Source organism: Hypanus sabinus, chromosome 7 (genome assembly GCF_030144855.1).
Source record: "Hypanus sabinus isolate sHypSab1 chromosome 7, sHypSab1.hap1, whole genome shotgun sequence".
NCBI classification, from domain to species: domain Eukaryota; kingdom Metazoa; phylum Chordata; class Chondrichthyes; order Myliobatiformes; family Dasyatidae; genus Hypanus; species Hypanus sabinus.
This window is the reverse complement of record NC_082712.1, coordinates 51192520-51216440: the sequence shown is the minus strand read 5'-3', so window position 1 is coordinate 51216440 and position 23921 is coordinate 51192520. Positions and strand designations below refer to the sequence as shown.

At 38.4% G+C, this 23921-nt stretch overlaps 1 protein-coding gene across 1 annotated transcript; it reads left to right on the top strand.

The window, feature by feature from the left end:
• Nucleotides 1–219: 219 nt before the first annotated feature.
• Nucleotides 220–1053, top strand: LOC132397468 (general transcription factor II-I repeat domain-containing protein 2A-like). Its single transcript, XM_059976300.1, has one exon. It carries the CDS (start codon nucleotides 220–222, stop codon nucleotides 1051–1053), a length of 834 nt encoding a protein of 277 aa, XP_059832283.1.
• Nucleotides 1054–23921: the final 22868 nt, after the last annotated feature.

Below are 23921 nucleotides of genomic sequence, written 5' to 3'. Positions count from 1 at the left end.
GACAAATTTGAAAAAATCAGTTTATCACGCAGGACAGTGACTCGCAGTGTGGAACTGATAGATGAAGATATAACCAGCGACTTAAATAAAAAGGCAGAGTCGTTCACGTTATATTCATTAGCACTGGATGAAAGCAACGACGTAAAAGACACTGCTCAGCTCCTCATTTTTATCCGAGGAATTAACAATACTTTTGAAATAACGGAGGAGTTTTTGACAATGGAGTCTCTGAAAGGAAAAACACGGGGAGAGGACTTGTATGACCGGGTGTCTGCTGTCATCGAAAATATGAAGCTCCCTTGGAGTAAACTTATCAACGTCACCACAGATGGATCTCCTAATTTGACAGGGAAAAATGTCGGCCTGCTGAGGAGAATACAGAATAAAGTGACAGATGAAATTCCTGACCAGAATGTTATTTTCCTTCACTGCATCATCCACCAGGAATCTCTATGTAAATCGGTATTACAGCTGAATCATGTTGTGAATCCTGTCGTAAAACTTGTCAACTTTATACGTGCAAGGGGACTTCAGCACTGTCAGTTCATCACGTTCCTGGAGGAAACTGATGCGGATCACCAGGACCTACTTTATCACTCCCGTGTCCGCTGGTTAAGTTTGGACAAAGTGTTTCAACGAGTATGGGAGCTCAAAGAGGAGATCGATGCATTTTTGGAGTTACTGAGGAAGGCCGGCGAATTTCCTGAGCTGAGCAACAAGAGCTGGCTTTGTGACTTTGCGTTTGCTGTGGATATATTTTCACACATGAATGAACTGAACGTGAAGCTACAGGGGAAGGATCAGTTTGTGCATAACATGTACACAAACGTGAAAGCCTTTAAATCCAAGCTGGCTTTTTTCTCCAGGCAAATTTCAAATAAGTTATTCACTCATTTTCCCACACTAGCCACGCTGGAAGAGGCCGGCGCAAATGTGAAAAAATACAGCGAGTCACTGGATGCGCTGCACAGAGAATTCTGCCGTCACTTTTCTGATCTTGAAAAAATTGACGTCACTTCAGTTGGTGGCCTGTCCCCTGTCACAAGATCCTGAAACAGCACCAGAGGAGCTACAGCTGGAACTGATCGACCTTTAGTCTGACCCCGTCTTAAAAGAGAAGTTCATCTCTCTTAAACTGAATGACTTTTATGCTTCACTTGGTAAAGAGGTGTTTCCAAACCTCCGGAGGACGGCACAGAAGATGCTGGCGTTGTTCGGCTCGACCTATTTGTGTGAACAGGCGTTCAGCGTCATAAACATCAACAAAGCCAGCCACAGATCCAAGTTAACTGACCAACACCTCAGATCCATCCTGAGAATCGCCACAACAAAACTAAATCCAGACTTTGATGCGCTGGCTAAAAAGGGAGACCAACAACACTGTTCCCACTGAAATTAAAAATAAGTTTCTTCGTTGTGTTATTTAAAAAATGCATTTGAAAATATTTTTTTCAATAAGCCTTACATGTTACATGTCATTTCTGTTAAGTGATGGACATGAGTAGTGCACAGGTGCACGTACACTCTCAAAATAAAAAAATGCGCTCCAGATCAAATAACGCGCTCTGCATACTGGCGCGCTGTCACTGTTCTGTCCTTATGCTGGTCGTTGTTGAGTTTTGGCACAGGGGACAATTGAATAAGAAGGAGCAGGACAAGTAGACCTGCATCTCCTACCGTTTTTGAAATAAAGACAGTCAGGAGGAGAGTGATGATGATAATATCTTGAAGGATAACAGAATTTTCAGTGCTTTAAAATAATAACTGTTACTATTAAAAAAGCTGTATTTTATTCATTTAATTTTCAGTGTTTCAAAAGTCATTTCAATAAATAGCTAAATACCATGGGACTTCAAAGACAGATATTTTGTTGTAATGCATTTGTTCATTTTCAATTGAAATTAAAGCACATGTTTTCTACATATCCCATGATATTTTATTTTCTCTTATGAGGTGTATTACCAAAACACTCCGTCCATCTGCTCCTGGTCCGGCCCCCCTGTCAAATTTTAGAACCCTTTGTGGCCCACAAGTCAAAAAGTTTGCCCACCCCTGCTCTAGCTATATCTCCTTCCTTGTGTTTGTGACTGATTAGTTTCTTTGGCTGGTAGCTCACTGTCTTGATTTATCTCCCCAACCTGGTTGTGTCTGGTACTGGAGGAAGAAAGGATCAGAGATAGGCTTAGAATGTTTGAGAAAAGACTTGTCTTGAAAATTTACAACATGTTTAAGTGGAATTGTTCAGGGAATAGCAGTCAGTATAACAGTGAACAAGGCGGGGAACAGGGAAGGAATAAACAACATTTATGTGTGTGTTATTCTATTTCACATTATGGAGTGAAATCAGGAGGAAAGAGCACATGAATGACACCACTGAGTGGATTTTATTTTCCGGCTTATTTTAAATGAGGTAGAAATGAGTAAAATATGCCTTCAAATATGAGAGTAAGCAGAATACTTTATGAAGGGTTTCGATATGAAATGTCAACTACCAATTTCAGTTCATCGGTGCCTCCTGACCCATCGAGTCCCTTCAACTCCTTTGTGCCTTGATCCAGATTTCCAGCATCCGCAGTCTTTCATGCCTCCATTCTCAAAATAAACATTGGTTTGCTGCTGCTTGATTTTTAAAACCCTGACCACATAGGCTTTCCAATGACCATTGGTAATATTTATGTACACGTTCATGAGAGTGTTCCCAGACTATTTTGATTATTGTGCAATGTTTGCAATGCAGTAATGACCACGTTACTTGGAGCAACAGAAGGCCATTGCACCAAAGCCACATGAGTCCACAAAATATAGGAGCAGAATTGGGTCATTTAGCCCATCAAGTCCACTCCATCATTCCAACATGACTGACCTATTTTCATATCCCCTCTCAACCCCAGTCTCCTGTTTTCTGCCTATAACCTCTAACATCTTTACTATTCATGAACCTATCAACCTCTGCTTTAAATATGCCCAATGACTTGTTCTCCACAGCTAACTGTGGCAATAAATTTCACTAATACACTAATGAAATAACTTGTCATCTCTGTTCTAAAGGTACTTTTTTTTCCTATTCTAAGTCTGTATCATCATGTACCTATTTGGAATGTCCTTTCCACGTCCACTCTGGAGTGACATTTGCAATTTTCCAGTCTGCCAGAAACATTCCAGGATCTAGTGATTCTTGAAAGGTCATTACTAATGCCTCCCTGATTTCTTCAGCTGCCTCTTTCAGAACACTGAAGTGTATTCAGAAGCCGTTGACAAGTTGCCCCACATGAAGCAGCTTAGCAAGATAAAAGCCCATGGAATTACAGGTAAGTTACTAGCAGAGGTGGAGCATTGGCTGTTCAGCAGAAAACAGGGAGTGGGAATAAAGATATCCTATTGTGGCTGGCTGCCAGTAACCAGTGGGGTTCCACAGGGTTGGTGTTGGAACCGTTGCTTTTATGATGTATGTCAATGATTTGGTCTATGGGATTAATGGATTTATGGCTAACTTTGCCAATGGTACAAAGATAGGTGGAGGAGTGGGTAGTGTTGAGGAAACAGAGAGCTTGTAGAGAGACTTAGATAGTTTAGGGGAATGATTAAAGAAGTGGCAAATGAAGTATAATGTTGGAAGGCGTACAGTCATGCACTTTGATGGAAGAAATAAACAGGTAGACTATACTTTGAGGGGGAGAGAATTCAAAATGCAGAGATGCAATGGGACTTGTGAGTCCTTGTGCAAGATACCCTAAAGGTTAACTCCAGGTTCAGTCAGTTGTGAAGAAGGCGAATGCAATGTTGGCATTCATTTCTAGAGGTATAGAATATAAGAGCAGGGATGTGATGTTGAGGCTTTATAAGGCACTCGTGAGACCACACTTGGAGTATTGTGTGCAGTTCTGGGCTCCTTATTTTAGAAAGGATATACTGACCCTGGAGAAGGTTCAGAGAAGATTCAAAAGAATAATGATTCCAGGAATGAAAGAGTTACTGTATGAGGAACATCTGGCAGCCCTTGGGCTGTATTCCCTGGAGTTCAGGAGAATGAGGGGAGATCTGATAGATACATTCCAAATGCTTGAACAGATTAGATATAGCAAAGTTATTTCCCATGGTAGGGGAGTCTAGGATAAGAGGGCACAACTTCAGGATTGAAGGACGTCCATTGAGAACAGAGATGTGGAGAAATTACTTTAGTCAGAAGGTGTGGAGTTTGTTGCCATGAGTGGCTGTGGAGGCCAAGGCAGTGATAGGTAGGTTCTTCATTAGCCAGGGCATCAAAGGGTATAGGTTGAAAGCAGGGGATTGGGGATGACTGGAAGAATGTATCAGCCCATGATTGAATGGCAGAGCAGACTTGATGGGCCAAATGGCCCACTTCTGCTCCTATGCCTTATGGTCTTATGTTCTTATTCTATCTGGTGCAGATAATTCATCTACCGCAGACCTACCAAGCACTTTCTGCATTGTAATAAATACATTCACTTCTGCCTCCTAACATTCTCGAATTTCATTCAGTTCATTTTTAAACCAGCAGAGACTTCACACCCCCTCTTCCCACCAGCGTGACCTTTTGACACGATATGTATCTTTGGATGTTAAGCTCCCAGCTGTGATCTTCTTTCAGTCGCATGTGGGAATCAAGACTATTTCTACTTAGCCTTCCTCAGCCAAAGGCAAAGTCAACTATGAAACTGTTGCAGTTGGCTTGGTTCAGTACAGAATCCTTAATTCTAAATATGGTTCTTCTGCACTGATGGATCAGAACTCAATTTTAATCCACTTTAAATAAATGTTCATCATAATTCTTCATCCAAAAGAACCTAGGCAACAATATCTCATCTGAACTTTCTTACTTCTCAATCTGTAACAGTTTAATTGAGATAGGAGTCATTGCTTAGAACTATTGCCCATTATGTTATTATCATTTTGGAGTTAACCTTTAAATACAAACCGAGATATCTGTTAGGATCAACTAAGCTATCCCAAGAGTGTAAATATGGAAAGTATGTTTCCTCTTGTGAAAAAAAAAATCAGGTACCAGGAACTTTTAACATCTAAATGTTGCCCATGTAAGATAATGCATTTTTTTCCAGAGGATTGTCAGGAACTTTGTTCCTCAGTGGAGGCAGAGTCTTTGAATATTTTTAAAGCAGAGGCAAAAAAATACCTGAAATGCCTAGAGGTGAAAGTTTGTTGGGAATGGACAAAATGGGGAGTTGAAATTACCAACAGCTTAGTGATTATCCTTTTGACTGAGAGTTTTGTGGTGAAAAATGACTTACTTCTGCTTCACACACAAAATGCCAGAGGAACTCAACAGGTCAAGCATTGTCTCGGAAGATTAATGAACAGTGGACATTCTGTGCTGAGGCCCTTCATCAGGACTGAAAAGGAAGGAGGAAGACACCAAAATAAAATGGAGTGAGGAAGGGAAGGAGGGCAAGCTAAAAGTGATAAGTAAAGTCATATCGGTGGAAAAGGTAAAAAGCTCAAAAATAAGGAATCTAATAGGAGACGAGATTGTACCATGGGAGAAAGGGAGGGACACCAGGGGGAGGTGATAAGCAGGTGAGGAGAAGGAGTAGAGGCCAGGGTGGGGAATGGAAGAAGAAGAAAGGGAGAGGGGAAATGAAAAAAAGAGAAAAAATTACCAAATGGAGAAAGTGATGTTTATGCTATCAGATTGAAGGCTACCTGGATGAAATATAAGGCCCTGGTCCTTCAGCCTAAGAAGGGCCTCATCATGGCAGACAAAGAGGCCATGGACTGACATATCAGGATGGGAATGGGGATAGGAATTAAAATGATTATCCAATGGGAAATTCTACTTTTGGCAGATGAAACGGAGGTGCTCAATAAATGGTCCCCCAATTTATGTCAGGTCTCACCAATGTAGAGGAGACCATATTGGGATCACTGGATACAATAGATAACCCCAACAGATTCGCAGGATAAGTGTTCCCTCACCTGGAAGGACTGCTTGGGGCCTTGAAGTGAGACAATCAATAATGAGTGGATGTCAATTTTGAAATGTTTTAATTGTCCTAGCTTTGTGTAAATTTGTTGAAACTTGTGTCAGGAAGTATTTCCCAGTGAACTCCCAATTAGGCCTGTGTTATTTTTGTGAATTAAGTTTATCAAAGAAGAATGTAAATTCTTCTTTCATGCTTTCTAACCCATTGTGCAAAATAATGAATTTGCACTAATTACTACCTAAAGTATTGTGTAGGCTCGGGATAGACAAGTGGCTAATCACAAAGTTTCTCACTAAAAATGAAGAGATTGTTTAGTTCAGATTCGGCATAGAAACTAGGCAGCTGATTTGGGTGGGTGTTAAGGAGGAATTATGTAAGTACTAACATGCCAGTTCCTGTTGATACAAAACATTGTTTTAATATGCTTTTATTAACTGAATGCAGAGGCGTTGGTTGTAACTATTTAATATAATATTTAATGGCTGGATAGCCAAATTAAATTGAAACTCTACTAGATATGTAAACTGGGGAAAGAATATTCAACAATAATTTGCAAAGAATTGTTAAATTAATTATGAAAAGTACTTTTTTTAATAAAGGTTATTTCATTAAAGGATGCAAGTTGATATGTTTCCAAGTAATGAATAGCTGAGACATTAAAGCTCTGTTTGTAGCCAGAAGAAGGTCTAGGCTACTTTGAATCCATGGTGATAACTTAATTTATAAGAAAATGAATATTGGTTTTCTGTGGAAACAATTCCTAGATTTCCAGCTTAAAATATTTGATAGGAATTTATTTGTCCTATTTCTTCTTGAATATGTATTTTACAGAAATAAACATTATCCATGCTTCCTCTATCATTACATTGATACATTAAAATGTATGTGTGGTATGTTAACTACTATTCTTTAATTCTGTAGACAATCAGGAAATTTACAGTTGACAGGTCTGAGATATTCCAAATGATCGTTGCCAACTGAAAACTAATGGACAGAACATTAGCTCTGAAAGATTATTGATACAATCAGTTTCATCTACATAGAATAAAAATTCTCATACAGATGCATAGCACAGGCCCTACAATATTGTGTTGATCGTTTAACCTATTCTGTAAACAATCTAACTTTTCCCTCCCATATAGCCCATAATTTTTCTTTCATCCATGTACCGATCTAATAATCTCTTAAATGTCCCTAAATGTATCTGCCTCTACCACCATCCTTGACAGCATGTTCCACACACACCACCACTCTCTGTCAAAAACCTACCTTTGAGGCCTGTTGAATACTTCCAACAAAGTAAATAATCCCTTCCTGTTTCTGACTTCTACCCACATTGACTCAGTAGACAATACCTCCAGATGTCCTGCTTACCTACAGCTGTGATACTATCCCTGATTAGCAATGCCACACACTCTTCCCTTTACTTCTCTCCCTGTTCCTTCTGATACATTTAAACCCCAGAACATCCAGACCCATTCCTGCTCTTGGAACAGTCAAGAGTCTGTAATGGCCAAACTGTAGTTCCATGTACTGATCCTTGCTTGAAGTTCCTCACCCTTGTTCCTGACACTTCTGGCATTAAAATAGACATATTTCAATCCATCCAGCTGACTGTAATTATGCCCTTTCCACTGCCTATCCTTGCACACATACTGAAATCTATGCCCTTCTCTATTGCTTTACTGGACTTCAGAAATGCCATGGTTTGGACAATTATTAACATCTCAGCTCTCTCTTGAGATAAATAAAGAAGATCCTATTTGATTAGTTCTCAAAATCAATCACAATTAACTTTTTAAAAAACTGTAACTTAGTGGGTCTCTTCATCAGAATTCTTTAAAATTCAGTGTCAATATTATCAAAAGGTGAGATCTTTGATGTAGAAATCACAGAGGGTGAATGCACAACAATTTTTGAATTTAAGTTTTGATAGTTGCAAACTTCTGCTTCCATGAGTAGTAAGAACTGTAACCAATGACTTTCATCCCTTTTGAAGTAAAAATTACTGCCTTACTTGAGACCAAATTTGCAATTTCGCTGAAAGGCTATATGCATGATTGATGTGGAAAATAGAAATGTTATGCTATTGCATTAAGAGCTCCTCTTTTATGCTTTGTATTGCAAAACCCTTGGCAATGAAGCAACTTCTACATCTCATCATTCCACCCTGGACTAGGAGGTTCTTGAAGTGACAAAATTCTTTGGTGATAACAATGTAACAATGGAGAATTAAATATGAAGAAGGGTCCAAATGGTTTAAATGCTTGCCAATGCAGTAGGATAAACTTGAACTACAAGTACAGAAAGGTACTTTATAAAAATAAGACATTTGTTTCTCCACATATCTGAACCTAATAGAAAAAACAGTGTTGCAAACTTATTAAGTCAATGGAGTAGAATTTCCTCTAGCTCTCAACTAGATTTCTTTGATATATTTTATATGAGGCTGATTATATCAAAAGGTTGTGCAGAGCTGACATTTTGTCAATGTGTTCTGTCTGGGCAAATAACATCAGAAGAATTTCAGAAAATCAGTTATTTCTCGATTTCTTATTCTGTAGAATGGAGATGTTATTTTAAGTGGAAGCATGTCAGAGTGAATCAGTTATTAATTATCTTACTCTGGGTGGCTTGCCTCAATATACACTCTGTGGCCACTTTATTGGGTCCCTGGAATACCTAAAGATTGAGTGTACCCACTGAGTGTACCGTATGTTCATGATCTTCTGCTATTTTTTAGATGAGGTTAATTGGACTCGGGGACCTCTTTCCCAGGTGAATGTTGAAGAGCAGGTGCCTGTTAGTCCTCTGTCATCATTGTCTTTAAAATATATTACCTGTTCATTACTTGTTGCCATTGTTCATTACTTGTTGGTAATAAAATATATTACCTGTTCACTACTTGTTGCCATTGTTGTTTGTAGGAAGTTGGTATTTGCAAGTTGGCTGCCATTGTTCTTCTAATACAACATACAACCCTATAAAGAAGACACACTTGTCTGCAAAACATTGTGGGTAATCTGAGGTCATGAGGTTGTGCTTTACAACATTTCTTCAATTTTTTTCTTCCGCCTTTGTTCAATTTTGTTACTGCCCTTTAACCCCATGTGTACAAATTTTGCTAATGAGTCCATTTCATCATATTCTAAGCCTTTTTAGCATTCATCTTTGATCAATACCATTAAATCTACATTGAGTGGCTAATTTATTAGGTACTTCCTGTACCTAATAAAGTGGCCACTGAGGGGATGTTAGTAGTCTACTGCTGCTGTAGCCCATCCACTCCAATGTTTGATGTGCTGTGCATTCAGGGATGCTCTTCTGCACACTACTGTTGTAACTCATGGTTATTTAAGTTAGTAGCCTTCCTGTCAGCTTGAACCTGCCTGGCCATTTTTTATCCACAGAACTGCTATCACTGAATGTTTAGTTTTGATTTTGCATCACTCTCTGTAACTCTCAAGGCTGTTGTGTGTGAAAATCCCAGGAGATCATTAGTTTTGAGATACTCAAACCACCCTTTCTGACACCAACAAATGATCAAAGATACTTTTCTTCCATATTCTGATATCTGGTCTGAAAAAATACTGAACTTCCTGACCATGTCTGCTTGCTTTTATGCATTGTGTTGCTGCCACATCATTGGCTCATTAGATATTTGCATTAATAAGCAGGTGTACAGGTGTACCTACCTAATAAAGAGGTCACTGAGTAGATACATTGATCAGAGGAAGCAGAAAAAAATAAATAACTTTAGCCCAATACATATTGAAAATGAAAGAGGAGAAATAAATTATTGACAACATAAGCAAGTAGCAACAGCCATAAAGTGGTAAGAGTCACAGTGATAGTCTGCCTTCCACAAGGAATCTGAAACAGACAACAGCTTTCTCCCTGACTGAAACATTGTTTATGACTAAAACAAGGTTAAAATTTTAAAAATTACTATCATATTAGATGGAGAAAGTAAAACAGATACGGGGAGATTTTCTCAAGAAAGCAAAAGAAAGCGGAAATATTTTATATAGTATTTCCAGCAATTTAACTGAAACCAAAAGGAGTGAATGCCAGTCTTCAAGTCTACATTTTAATATCAGAGCAGTTGTTTTACTGTAACTGTTACAGTATTGAAAAAGGTATTCAGACTGAAATGTACTACTTTGAACTTTCTAGGGATCAGTTTAATTCATAATCACAGCAAGTTCATGCCATGCAATGCATTAAAATGATGGATCAGATATTGAGCCATCACTGTTAGAACTCAGTAGAATAGTACAGGTGGAGTATATTTTTTTTTGTTTTAGATCTGCCTGAGGTTGCATTAGGCTATTAGTAATTATCCCTAAAAAGTATTTGATTGTACTGTAAATCACTTTGGAATATGAATGGCCATACCTTAATGCAAGTTTTTTTTTTCTTCGAATCAATGCTTAATATTTTCAAAAACCAAATCCACACATCTAATATATAGTTAACTTTCTTTAAAGGAAGAAATAGTATATTACACAACTGGATTGAACTTTAATTAATAGTAATATGTTTAATTCCATCATCAAACCTCTGCACTGTAAATGAAATAATTCAAACTGCATTTAGTTTATCACCTCATCAGAACTCATTTAGTTTAAGCCTATCCATGGTGAAAATGACTAAATAATCTTTATAGTATAATTGAAGAACACAGCGGTAATAGAGAACCCAGCAGGACCCATTAACACAGAAAGAAGAGGGAAAAAAAGCTTTTCCTCTTGTGAAAAAACTACAGCTGAAAAAAAAAATGAATTTTTAACACAAAACTTCATGACTCTATCCAATGGCCTAACAAACAACAATAGATAATTGGGAGAGTTGTTTTTTCACTTCCTTCTTCCCTCCATGACATTGTCAAACAGTGTGACACATTCCAACGAAAGGTCAGCATTTAAATAGCTTTTAGTTTGACGTTTGTCAGCATTGAAACAGATAACGTACTGGAATTTGGATTTTTTTATATATATAAAATGAAGCCTGAATGACTTGGAATGAAAAATAATCACAATTCAATGGACTTTGATGCAATTCCTGTGAAACAAGACAGTTGCTTATATTAATATTATCAAAGACATTTTGATGTATAAGGGTCAATGAACTTGTCGCTGAAGGCAATTTTTGATCCTGTTTCTTAATGACAACCATAATGATTTTATTGATCATTTATACACTCCAGCTCTTGCATCCTAGTAATGATACATATATAAGAAATGGAAAGACAAGAGGGAATTAACCTCCCTCATCACAACGGCAGGGGTGCAGATAATGGTATTTATTGTGCTCATGAACTTCAAGCATATGACATATTACATTCAGACTCCCTGCAGGTATGAAAATACTAAATACAAGATATTTTACAAATGATGAAAATGCTGGAAAGAATGGAAAAAATTTTGTTTGTCATTTCAGTTTTTATTTCCTGCAAGTTACTGTTGAGATAATGCAGAGACTACTGGTGGTGTTGGGGACAGGACACGTTGCAAAAACACTTTAGAGAGCGAGCAATGTAACAATATGATTGAAGCTTCTGTTTAGATGAAGTATGGAGATATGAATGAAAATCAGATATCTGCAGATGTTGAAAATCTGAAACAAAAACGGAAGATGCTGAAAACATTGCAGAGTTTGTATTTCATGTTCTGATGTGAGGTCTTAATCTTAAAAATTAACTCTTTTTCTCTTTTTATAATGTTGCTTGAAGGGCTCCAGCACCCTTGATGTGAAGACAACAAGCATTGAGGAAGCAATAGACAGTGTTCACGTTAATGTAAAAGTGATGAAAGTTTGTTGAGCATGAATTGCATTACAGCTTGGTATGACACTTGCTCTGCAAGGAACTGCAGAGAAGTGTGTACACAGCTCAACATAACAGAGTAACCAGCTTCACCTCTATAGGCTCTCTCTCGATATTTCTCGGTGCAACGGTAAAACAGCCATCATAATCAAATGTCCCACCAACCCTGGACATTGTCTCTTACCCCTCTTGCATCATCCAGAAGATACATAGGCCTGAATGCATGTAGCCACTAAGGACAGCTTCTGTACCACTGTTAACAGCTACTTGAATTGTCTTCTTGTATGACAAGATGGACTATTGGCTTCACAATCTACCCCATTATGATCTCACATTTTATTGTTTACTTGCCTACATTTTTTCGGTATCTTTTACTCTTTAACATCGTTATTGTTTTACCTTATTCTAGCTCAATGCACTGTGTAGTACTTTGATCTGTATAAACAGTATGCGGGACCAATATTTCACTGTATCTTGGTACCTGTGACAATAATATACCAATAGGCTGAGATGATCATTGTACAGCTCAGAAGTATTTTCTGATCTTTGATAATGGAAATACTGAACTTAAGGCAATGTTATTGTGATCAGTCATGGTATCTCAAGGCTGAGTTCCACACATTTACTCATGGAGGTTTTGGTTTATTATGTCACTTACTGTATACCTGGATACAGTGAAAGGTTTTTGTTTGCATGCCACCCAGATTGATCACTCCACACATAATTACATCAAGATAATGAAGATGGTTCCTTAAGATTCTTATAACCAGGGTGGTAGTGGGGATGAGCACCCACTACCTACTAAAACCACCCAACGGTGTGTATCTCAAATAACCTCCAACAATCAAGTCCAGCTCCTGAACTTCACGTCTGGCTTAGCTATTAAACCCGGCGGAACCATTTTCACTGATAGGAGAAGAGGCAAAGGAAGGTTACTATGCCTTAAAACCAGTCACTTTGGACAAATGGGGCTTGTCATCTAGGAGTAGGAAAACTCTGATTTCAAATCTCTGTTGCCTTGTGTCTAGACCCACTTATGGGGAAGGCTTCGGGAGGAAACCCCAAGGAAAAATCCAGAGCTTGAGTCCCTTCAGAAGTCCTGCATTGAGTGTAATGCTGACTGGCAACTCCTGTGGCACTGCATTGGTCTTTGCCGTTCCTTTGTTTGCATCAGCTGCATGGAGAGGGGCGTGCCTGCTACTTGCTCTCCATATCGTACTGCCCTGACTTGTGTATCACATAGACAGCTGGGACGCAACATTCGTAGTTAAACCAGACCAGTGGTGGGCCTCACACACTCAGACAATAAAGAAAAAAATAAGAAAACAGAATGTATACAGTTACAGGGAAACTGTTGTGCAGGTAGGCAAAGAAAGTGAAGTTATTTGGGAGATCAAAAGTTCATCAAGTGTCCAATCAACAATTGGATAACAGTGGAATAGAAGCTGTCTTTGTGTCAAGTGGGTAATGCACTCTGGCTTTCTTTAACTTATACCTGACATGATTTTCCCAGATTGATGGATGTGCAAATCTATAGTTTTAAATAGGGTTTAGAATATTTGTTTGCTTCCTGGATTTTGATTGCACAAACAGTGTTCACAGTTCAATGTTAAGTAGTATTCAGTGAATTTACATGCATGCTGATGTAGGAAATGATGTAGTCATCCTGGAGTTGCTCCTGATGATCTCATGTAGTCAAACTCCTGTGTAACGCTGCAAGTTAAAGGTCCCAGCCTTTGTGTTGATGTGATAAAACTCTGCTGTATCAGCAATGGTGCGACAGATGTAATGCTGTGATCCTACAGCAGGATGGGTTGGTGATCAAGCAGGTCATAAGCACACACTAAATTTGTTCTGCTTTGATAAATAAGCTAGAGAAGTATTCATTGGGAGTGTAGAAATGTAATAATCCATTTAAAAATCTGACAGTGAAAATTTTAAATTGTCGCCTTTGCTTTTTGGCTGTTTCCTTAGTGTTTTTTTAATTAACTATTGAACAACTTAAGCCAACAATGCTGCCAGATAGCATTATAAGCTAAGAAACCTGCAGATCTAATAAAGGGTCCTGAAGAAGGCTCTCAGCTTGAAACCTCGACTGTTCGCTTCCCTCCATGGGTGCTTCCTGACCTGCTGAGTTCTTACAACATTTTGTGTGTGTTGCTCCAGATTTCTAGCATCTGCAGTCTCAAGCTGAGAAAATGGATGTATGTCCTTAATTGAAAAACTTGTGATATAATCAATCAAGCTGCTTTCCAGTGTGGTATTGCCACACTGGTTTCACGCATTCAAAAGGAGCAGGACAGATTCCTCCAATTCGATATATTAATGATTTTACAATAAGTTCAACCTGTTGGGGTGTGGATCAAAGGATCACCACCTAATTTTGGCACTTCCATTTTTCTAGTTATTAACTGTAATCAATTCAACAAAGGAAGCTTTGAAGAAAATATAGAGGCTCACAAAAATGTACTGAAAAGGCAAAATCATGATAGGAAACAAAGTGGCTCAAGCAAATACTTATTACTGTTTGTTCATGTGAATGACTTTTTTTACTCTCATTTTATAAATAAAGTGAAAAGATAAATTTTTATTATGGTTTAGATATTAATAAAGTTTTCTCTCCTAATGGAAAAAATTGTGTATCCTGGTTTTGCAATATTCAAAATAATTTGACAAATATTCCCATTAAGATTTGTAGTTGCTAAATAACCTGTCACATATTTTCTAGTATATTTTCATCTATTTGTAATTGTTAAAATAGAGCTTTAAACGAGTAATTCATTGACACATTTAGGTTAATAGAAAAATCTTAGTTTATCCCAGTCAATCTTTTAACTGGAGAGAACCTATCTCTAAATTCCTGAGAAAGAAGGATTTTGTCAAATGGCCTCTCCTGACATTTGCTGAGTTATTAACATGTAGTATCATGTTTTATGTGCAGATTGGGAGTTGTAAAATAGGCTTCAAGTGCCAATATTGATGGGTTTAAGACTAGTAGAAGGAAGACTTGGGAACTTTTTTAATTTTTAATCTAAATCTGAAAGGGAGTTATTTGCTGAAATTGAATTCATTGAAGTCAGACCCAAAAGCAAACCTATTTTCAGAAATATGTAGACTTCCTTACAGTATTTGTATGTACAATGTATCTTTCCTTCAAACTACTAGAGATTTACAAGGCATTACTTAGTTTCTGACCTTAAACATTTTGTGCCCATTGTCCAACTATATTCATTATTTATCAATTTCAAAATAATATATGTAGTGATCAATGTTCTCTCAAAGCTACATGGTTGCACAGCCAGAGTAACTGAGGTGCTCCCACGCACATAGCTTTTACTGTGTGCAGCTGGAATTCTCTTTTATATAATGTTAATATAATTTTGAAATTATGCTGAGGTAAGCTTGAAATCTATATAATTGTGAAATATCCTATAGTTAATTATGTGCTAATGAATATAATCCATACATTCCCTAAATAGTAAGTGTACCACAACCTGGATATGGTGAGAAGGCAGGTGTATGGGGTTGAGTGCTGTCCTGGATCACAATGATGGAATGGCGGGGCAGGCTCAATGGGCTGAATGGCCTAATTCTGCTCCTCTGATTTATTGACTTTACTTTCACACACTTTAGACCTTCAATGTATTTACATTGTCAGTGTTACAATACTGTTCAAAATTGTAACAATAAACACAGAATGGAAGTCAGTATCTCATTGTTTACAGACTATCGGCCTGCTGAACCCCAATGCTGTAAAATGTATGTTACAAAAAAAAATTTAATGTGCTGTGTAGTTTTCAGGCCATGTAAAAATGTCCTGCTCGGAGCAATGGTTGGCCGCATAGCTGTAAAGTAAATCAGAGGGAACATTGGTAGTGACCTAGAAACTTTTTTGCAGAGGTGATTACCTGCATCTTTGCTCATAATTTATTGTCTAGTTATGGTATACACCTTCTGGGAAACATACTGGGACTCTAAATGTGATTTACTTGATGAGGAGACCTGTATAGTAATATTGAAAATATGTTGTGTTGATGAGCAAAGGAAGTTGTCTAACTTTTACTGCTTTACCTGATATGTATGTACTGCATTTCTGAATTCAGCAAAGTTTGAGGAAGTGTTATTTATGGGATGCTGATATGACTAATTATAAGGATGCAGTTCTGTAAATTCCACATTTTGTAAATGTAAATTCTGCCCTTAGGAATAGAGTCACACTGTGAGTCATTTCCAGAAACCTTTAGAGAGATCTGAAGAGTGTAAAGGATTAACCTCCTGAAACACTTCACATTAGAATCCAATTCCATGAATACCCTGAGGCAGAATATTTTGGACATTATTTCCTTCAGCATGTAATATTTTTAAATTAAGGCATATGAATACAGTCCTGATCTGTCAAGAGCAAATCAAGTTACCTTCTGAGCAAATAATTCCCCGACACAAATTAAAAAGTCTCAGGTTTCAATGGATGTTAGGCAATTGATAATCTCACTGGGGACCAACTAACTAAAGCTGATGAACAAACAAAAAAAACATGATACATTTAGAGTATTTTTAGGTGTATTTACTTGCTATACATCTATGAGTATTGTTTCTATTGTAAACAAATGTCAACAATCAATATTAAAATGTTACAGTCATAGTTATAGCGTACAGAAATAGGTCTACCATGTCAATGCAAATCTTTTTTCTAATCTACACATAACATGAAGTTTAGAACCTATGCCTTGCCTGTTCTCCCAAAACATACCAATGCATTTCTACACTGTCATTAGAGAGAGCATCCTCACATCAGCAATTACTGTCTGATTTGGAACAGCACCCTTTCACAGTATATAAAAACTACAATGAACTGTCAAGTCAACAGAAGAGGTCATTGGCTTCATTCTACCACCACTCCAGGACTTGTATGTGTCCAGGACAAAGAAGCAGGCAGGAAAAATCATTGTGGACCCTATGCTCCCTACATAGTGCCCTTTCAAAAAGTTCCCTTTTAGAAAACACTATAGACATATGAGAACAAAAACTTCATACCATGTGAAAAGTTTCTTTCCCCAGGTCGTTAGTCTGATCAACCATTCTAGTTAACCTCCTCCCCCACCCCCAGCACTGCACTGCACTATAAACACTTCAAACTGTTTTTAATAATGCTGTTTACATTGTAAATATGTGCTGGTATTTATGTGTATACATATTTCATTCATCTGTCTTTATTTTATATAATTCTATGTATAATTGTTGAATGTTGTTTTTTTGCTGCACTACAGCAAATTACTAATGCAGATAAATATATATGGAGAAAAAAATTAACCTTGATCCTCATCCCTGTGTTACACTAGTTATTACCTTTAAATTTGAAGAGCATTTTCGAGTATCATCCTATGCCACCTATCATCAAGACAATTTTGGATCCAATTCACAGGCTCACACTGGAACCTATGTGTTTTAAGCTGCTGGTGCAACAGGGTCTTATCAAAAACTTTACTATAGTCCACATAGACAATATCTGCTGCCCTGCCATCAGCAATGCCTTCTTAGTTCTCTTCCATAAAATAAGAACAAATTAATGATACATTATTTACCTCAGTGTATGGCAAAGAATAAATTAGGTGGGTAAAAAGGAACAATGAACCATCTTTTGCAAGTGTGATGAAGGAAAATCCTAAAACATTCTCTAACTCATCTGTCTTATATTTTCTTTCTTTTTCCTGATCAAACCCTCAATATCCTGTATCATCCAACTTTCCCGAATCTCACTGTCTTTGTCTTTCATCCTTACCACAATATACTAGCCCTGAACTCTTACTTGTTTGTTCACTATGTGCCATGACTTATGACAAAGCCGATCGTATATCAGATGTCTTGGTACATATTGGTACCAATGACAAAGGAAGGAAAGCAAAGGTGTCCTGAAAAGAGCATTTAGAGAGCTAGGTAGAAAGCTGAGAAGCAGGACCTCCTGGGTAGTAATTTCTGGATTGTTGCCTGTGCCACATGCCAGTGAGGGTAAAAACAGGATGATTTGGCAGATAAACGCATGGCTGAGAGGCTCATGCAGGGAACAGGGCTTCAGGTTCTTGGATTATTGGGATCTCTTCTGGGGAAGAGAGGATCTGTTCAAAAGTGACAGTTGCAGTTGAACCCAAGGGGAACCAATTTCCCATGGGCAGATTTGTTAGGGCTGTTGGAGAGAGCTTAAACTAATTTGGCACAGAGTTGGGAACCAGAGTGAAGAGACTCAGGATAGAACGAGTGGTTAAAAAAAGCAAAGATACCATGCAGTCAGATTGTCAGGAAGGGCAGGCAGATGATAGGACATAAGTGCAGCCAGTAGGGTGAGTATCAGTGTATTAGGGATGCAGAATCAGAAAGGATGGCAAATACAGTACTCCAAGTGCTATAGCTCAGTGCACAGAGTTTAAGAAATAAGGTGGATGATCTTGTTGCACTATTACAGGTTGTCAGGTATGATGTTGTGGCCATCAATGAATCCTTAAAGAAAAATCTTGCCTGACGAACCTGTTGGAATTCTTTGAGGAGATTGAAAGTAGGATAGATAAAGGGGATGTAGTGGATGTTGCATATTTGGACTTTCAGAAAGCCTTTGACACATATGAGGCTACTTCCAAGTTGAGAGCCCATGGTATTACAGGAAAGTTACTGGCATGGTTAGAGCATTGGCTGACTGATATGAGGCAGCAAGTGGGAATAAAAGGCTCCTTGTCTGGTTGGCTGCCAGTGATAAGTGGTGCTCCGCAGGGGTCACTGTTGGGACCACTTATTTTATGCTGTATATCAATAATTTAGATGATAGAAATAGATTGTTTTGTTGCCAAGTTTGCAGATGATTGGTGGAGGGAAACAAGTAGACTGCAGAAGTACTTAGACAAATTAGAAAAATGGGAAAGGAAATGGCAAATGAAATACAATGTTGGAAAATGCATGGTCATGTACTTTGGTAAAAGAAATAACTGTGCAGAATAATTTCTAAGTGGGAAAAAATATCCAAAAATCTAAGATGCAAGGGGACCTGAGAGACCTTGTGCAGAACACCCTGAAGGTTAACTTGCAGGTAAAGTCGGTGGTGAGGAAGACAAATGCAATGTTAGCATTCATTTCAAGAGGTCTGGAATACAAGAGCAGGGATGTGATGTTGAGGCTTTATAAGGCACTGGTGAGGCCTCACCTTGAGAATTGTGAACAGTTTTGGTCTCCCCATCTTTGAAAAGGTGTGCTGGCATTGAGGGGGGTTCAAAGGAGGTTCAAAAGGATGTCTCTGGGAATGAAAGGGTTATTATATGAGTAATGTTTGATGGCTCTGGGTCTGTACTCACTGGAATATAGAAGCCTTTTGAATGTTGAAAGGCCTAGACAGATTAGATGTGGTAAGGATGTTTCACAAGGTGGGGGAGTTTAGGATAAGAAGGCACGGCATCAGGATAGAGAGGTGTTCATTTAAAACAGAGATGCAGAGAAATTTCCTTAGCCAGAGGGTGGTGAATTTGTGGAATTTATTACCACAGGCAGCTGCAGAGGCCAGGTCATTGGGTGTGTTTAAGGCAAAGCTTGATCAGTTCTTTACTGGACATCAGATCAAAGATTACAGGGTGAAGGCTGAGGAGGGGAAAAAAATCAGCCATGATTGAATGGCAGAGCAGATTTGATAGGCCAAGTGGCCTAATTCTGTTTCTATGTCTATGATCTTTTTGTCTTATCATGACCTTTCCATGACCATGATTGTTCTTGACAGAATTTTCTACAAAAATGGTTTGCCTTTGCCTTCTTCTGAGCAATGTCTTTACAAAACAAGTGATCTTAGCCACTACTGTATGAATACTCTTCAGACACTGTCTGCCTGATGTCAGTGGTTGCATAACCAGGATCTGTGATATGTACCAGCTAATCCCATGGCTTCATATGAATTTGATCGGTGTGTTAAGCAGATGCTACACCTTGCCCAAGGGTGTCCTGCAGGCCAGCAGAGAACCATCTTATACCTTCTTTGGTAGAGACATATCTCCACTCTGCCACCCTGAACTCTCAATATCTCTTTTAAAATGATTCCCAAAAGTCAACTACTGTTCTACCTACATGCTCTGCTCCCTATTTACTTTCACCTGGTCCTCTCTCATGATATTCAAATCAGCCTTCCCCAATTCAGAACCTTAACCAAACATTACATGGACTTTCTGGTGTAGTCTGTTTTGTCATATGCTTTTGTGATATCATTCTAGGGGAACGTTGTCTCATTTTTTAACTGCATTGCATTTGTGGTTTCTAAATGACAATAAATTGAATATGAATCTGAACTGGAGGATTTCTGGGTGTCAGTATCCCAGAGGACCTGTCCTAGACCCATCATATAAATGTAATTGCAAAGAAAGCACAACAGTGCCTCTATTTCCTTAGGAGTCTGCGGAGATTTGCAATGTCATCAAAAACTTTGACAAACTTCTATAGATGTGTAGTGGAATGTGTAATGATTGGCTGCATCACAGCCTGGTATAGGAACACCAATGCCCTTGAACAGAAAATCCTACAAAAGGTAATGGATTCAGCCCAATACAGCACGGGAAAAGCTCTCCCAATCAATGTGCACATCTGCATGAAATACTTGCCTAGAAAAGCAGCAACCACCATCAAAGATCCTCACCACAAAGGCCAGGCTCATTTCTCACTGCTGCCGCAGGACTCACACCAGCAGTTTCAAGAACAGTAACTATCCCTCAGCCATCAGGTTCTTGAACAAAAGAGGATAATTGCACTCATCTATTAAGATGTTCCCATAATCAATAATCTCACTTTAAGGACTCTTAATGTTGTTATTTCATGCTCTGATTATTTATTGCTATTTATTTATATTTGCATTTGCACATTTTGTTGTCTTCTATGTTCTTGCTCTTTCAGTGATGCTGTTTATGGTTACTATTCTATCAATTTGCTGATTCTGTCCACAGAAAGATGAGTCTCAGGGTTAAATGTGGTGACATGTGGGTATTCACACTAACTCCCCATGGAACATAAACCGTGAAGTAATCTAACCTTTAGAGAGCAGGTAGCTAGCTACAGAATAACCTTCCGCTAGTGAGAGTACCAATAACTATCTATATTGGATAGGGTTTAAGATCTTCATTTGAGTTTACAACTTTGTGGTCATCAAACCCAGTGCCATCACACTTTTCCCTCTGGCACATTTCTGTGATTGTAATGACACGTTATTTCCAAGTGCTGACCATGCTCCAAGTTCATTCACCTTCCTTGTTAGGCTTCTTGCAGTTGAACCTGACTGCCCTCCCAATCTCCCCAACCTGCTTCTGTCTGCTCTGACTACTGGTCAATTATCAAAATAGAGAAGGACTGAAGGTGAGTGAAGTACAGTGGAGCTTAGGTTTTCCCGTGTGCAAATTGCTAATAATTAGCAGGCTGATGCAGCAAATCATTGCAAAAGCAAATGGCTCAATGGCCATAAAATGGTTGAAATTTAGAAACAGAGAATATTTGTTGCAATTGTTTAGGGTGCAATGTAGCCAAACCTGGAGGACTGTTTGCAGCTTTGGTCTCCATATTTATGAAAAGATATACCAACATTGAAAGTAGTCCAACTGAGATTCACCAGGCTAATGAAAGGTTATCTGTGATGAATGGCTGAAGAAATTAGATCTACATTCTTTGGACTTTAAGAGAATGATGGATGATGCTATTGAAACATAAGGTCCTGAGGAGGCATGTCAAGATAAAACCTGAGTTGTTTCCAAATGTGCAGAACCTTGAGCAGATGCGGGTGAAGGTCATTTGAAAGTTAAGTACATGGAAACAACTTCTTAAAGAAGGTGGGGAAATCTCTTCTACAGATTGTTGTGGAGGGAAGATCATTGTGGCAATTATAAAATGAAGTAAATAAATTTTTAAATAATTTGGAGATTAAAGGTACTTCTTGATCTGGCATGGAAGTAGAGTTGAGACCTAAGTGAAGTCAGCATGATTATATTGGATGGCAGGGAACAAGTGACCTGCTCTTGCTGTGATTTTTTTTTGACACAGTGGTCCAGGTAGTGGAGCCACTCCCTCAGAGTTTCAGGAATGCAAGTTCAATCCTTGCTTTGGATACTATCTGTGTAGAGTTTGCACATTCTCCCTGTGACTGCACGGTTTCTGCTGAATGCTCTGATTTCCTCACACGTTGTAGAGATGGTGGTTACTTAGCAACTGTAAATGCTCCCAGGTGTGTAGATCACAGTTAGAATCTGGTGGGAGTTGATAAGACTGTCGAAAATTTTAAAGTAATATGGGATTAATGCGTGTTCAGAATTAATAAATTGTTGAAAGTCAGCCCAGGTTTAATGGGCAGAAGGGCCTATTTCTATGCTATGGCTCTTTGTTTCTAAGTTTTACTTAATTAGATTTGCAAAATAGTTGGCAGAAGGTAATAAGCAGTAAGCCAGCTGCCTTCTTTGATTTGTCCAGACCTATGTTTATTTGCACTGATGGGTATTCCCATGTTAATAAAATTGCCAAGGTTTAGGAGGATCAGATTATATGTGTTTGGAATTGGATTTGTACAGTGGCCCAGATAGCGAGACTTTGTACTCTGAAGTAATCTTAGACCTGCAGGTTCTGAGACCAGAACCCCAGTTAATCACTCTGCTACTGATTGTATAGAAATAATTACTTTCACAAGCTTCCATTTAATAATGTTCTTATATACAACCATTTAAAATATTTTAGTGTGAATGTGGAGTTTAAAAACAAAATTATCCTCTGTATATTCTTCAGAAGAGTATTGTCTTTTAGCACTGCTGGTTGGTTTGTACAGAGATAAGTATGTTCCAATGTGCTACATTTCAGAAGCTTTCAAATCAAATACCTTGTGAATTCATGATTGTTGTTTCATTCAAAGTAACTGAACCTTTTTACCTGGCCAGCTTGTTCTAACTTCTCAACAGCTGCCCTCATGCAGAATGATGAGGAAGTCTGAATGGGGTGAATGTGTGACTATTCACTGTGTGCATTCATGTTCTTCTGTCCGACTTGCAGAAAATACTTAGAGCTGACTGCCTCCTGCCCATCATATCTCACTCAAGGTGACAATGTCAATGTCAGAGCAATTAAAACTGAAGGCTATGTCAGCAGAACAGCTCTCAAGCCTGCCACTTTTACAGTGTAATTATCCAGGTCCTGGTGAGTGGGAGTTGCCTTCTTTTAGAGGAATTGTCATTGTACACTTGCTATCACAAGGTCTCGGCCAGCGACAAGATACTCCTAGAGGACTGGAGACTGGATCCGCTGCATAGACATTAGTGTACACATGATATACATGCCCACATCTGCCCACATTTAGAAAATCCAGGAATAAATCCGGCACTAACATTGCATGCCCACAATGTTCAGCAGAATAACAAGCAACCACAATGACAGCAAAATAAGCCCATTTACTCCCTAACTTCCACTCACCCCCCTCCCCTCCCTCTCTCTCTGTAACACACACACACACACACACACACACACACAAGGCTGGGGGTCAATAGGTGCCCTGGCCCACTGCTTCCCACTTGTGCTTCTCATCCAACCTAACATATTCAGCCTCTCCGTCCCTGAAAGTCCTTTCATTTCATGACATCTCAATCTCCTAATTTCCCCTCACCCTCCAGCAGTCTCATTTTCTCCAAATTTTAAAGTTCAAAGTTCATTTTAAATTTACTACCTATGTATGTACAGTATATGTCACCATGTACGACCCTGAGGTTCATTTTCTTACAGGCATTCACAGTAGAATAAATATGATACAATTAAGAATTACAAATTAACAACTACAAAGAATGACAAGCAACCTGTGTGCAAATGAAGACAATGTGTGCAAGTTCAAAATTAGTAATAATAAATAAATAAACAAATAGACAAACAAACAAATAAATAAATATTCAACACCAAGAACATGAGTTGCAGAGTCTTGAAAGAGTGCTCATAAGTTGTCAGGCAGGACTTTAAATAATTCTTGACCAACCCCTGAAAGCATTTCATCACAGTGGACGTAAACCCACCATCACTTTTTTTTTACTGCTAGTGATTCTAATAACTGTAGTCCCTAGCGTCTCCAATCATTCCTCATGCACACTGCTCACTTTACCCTATCTTCA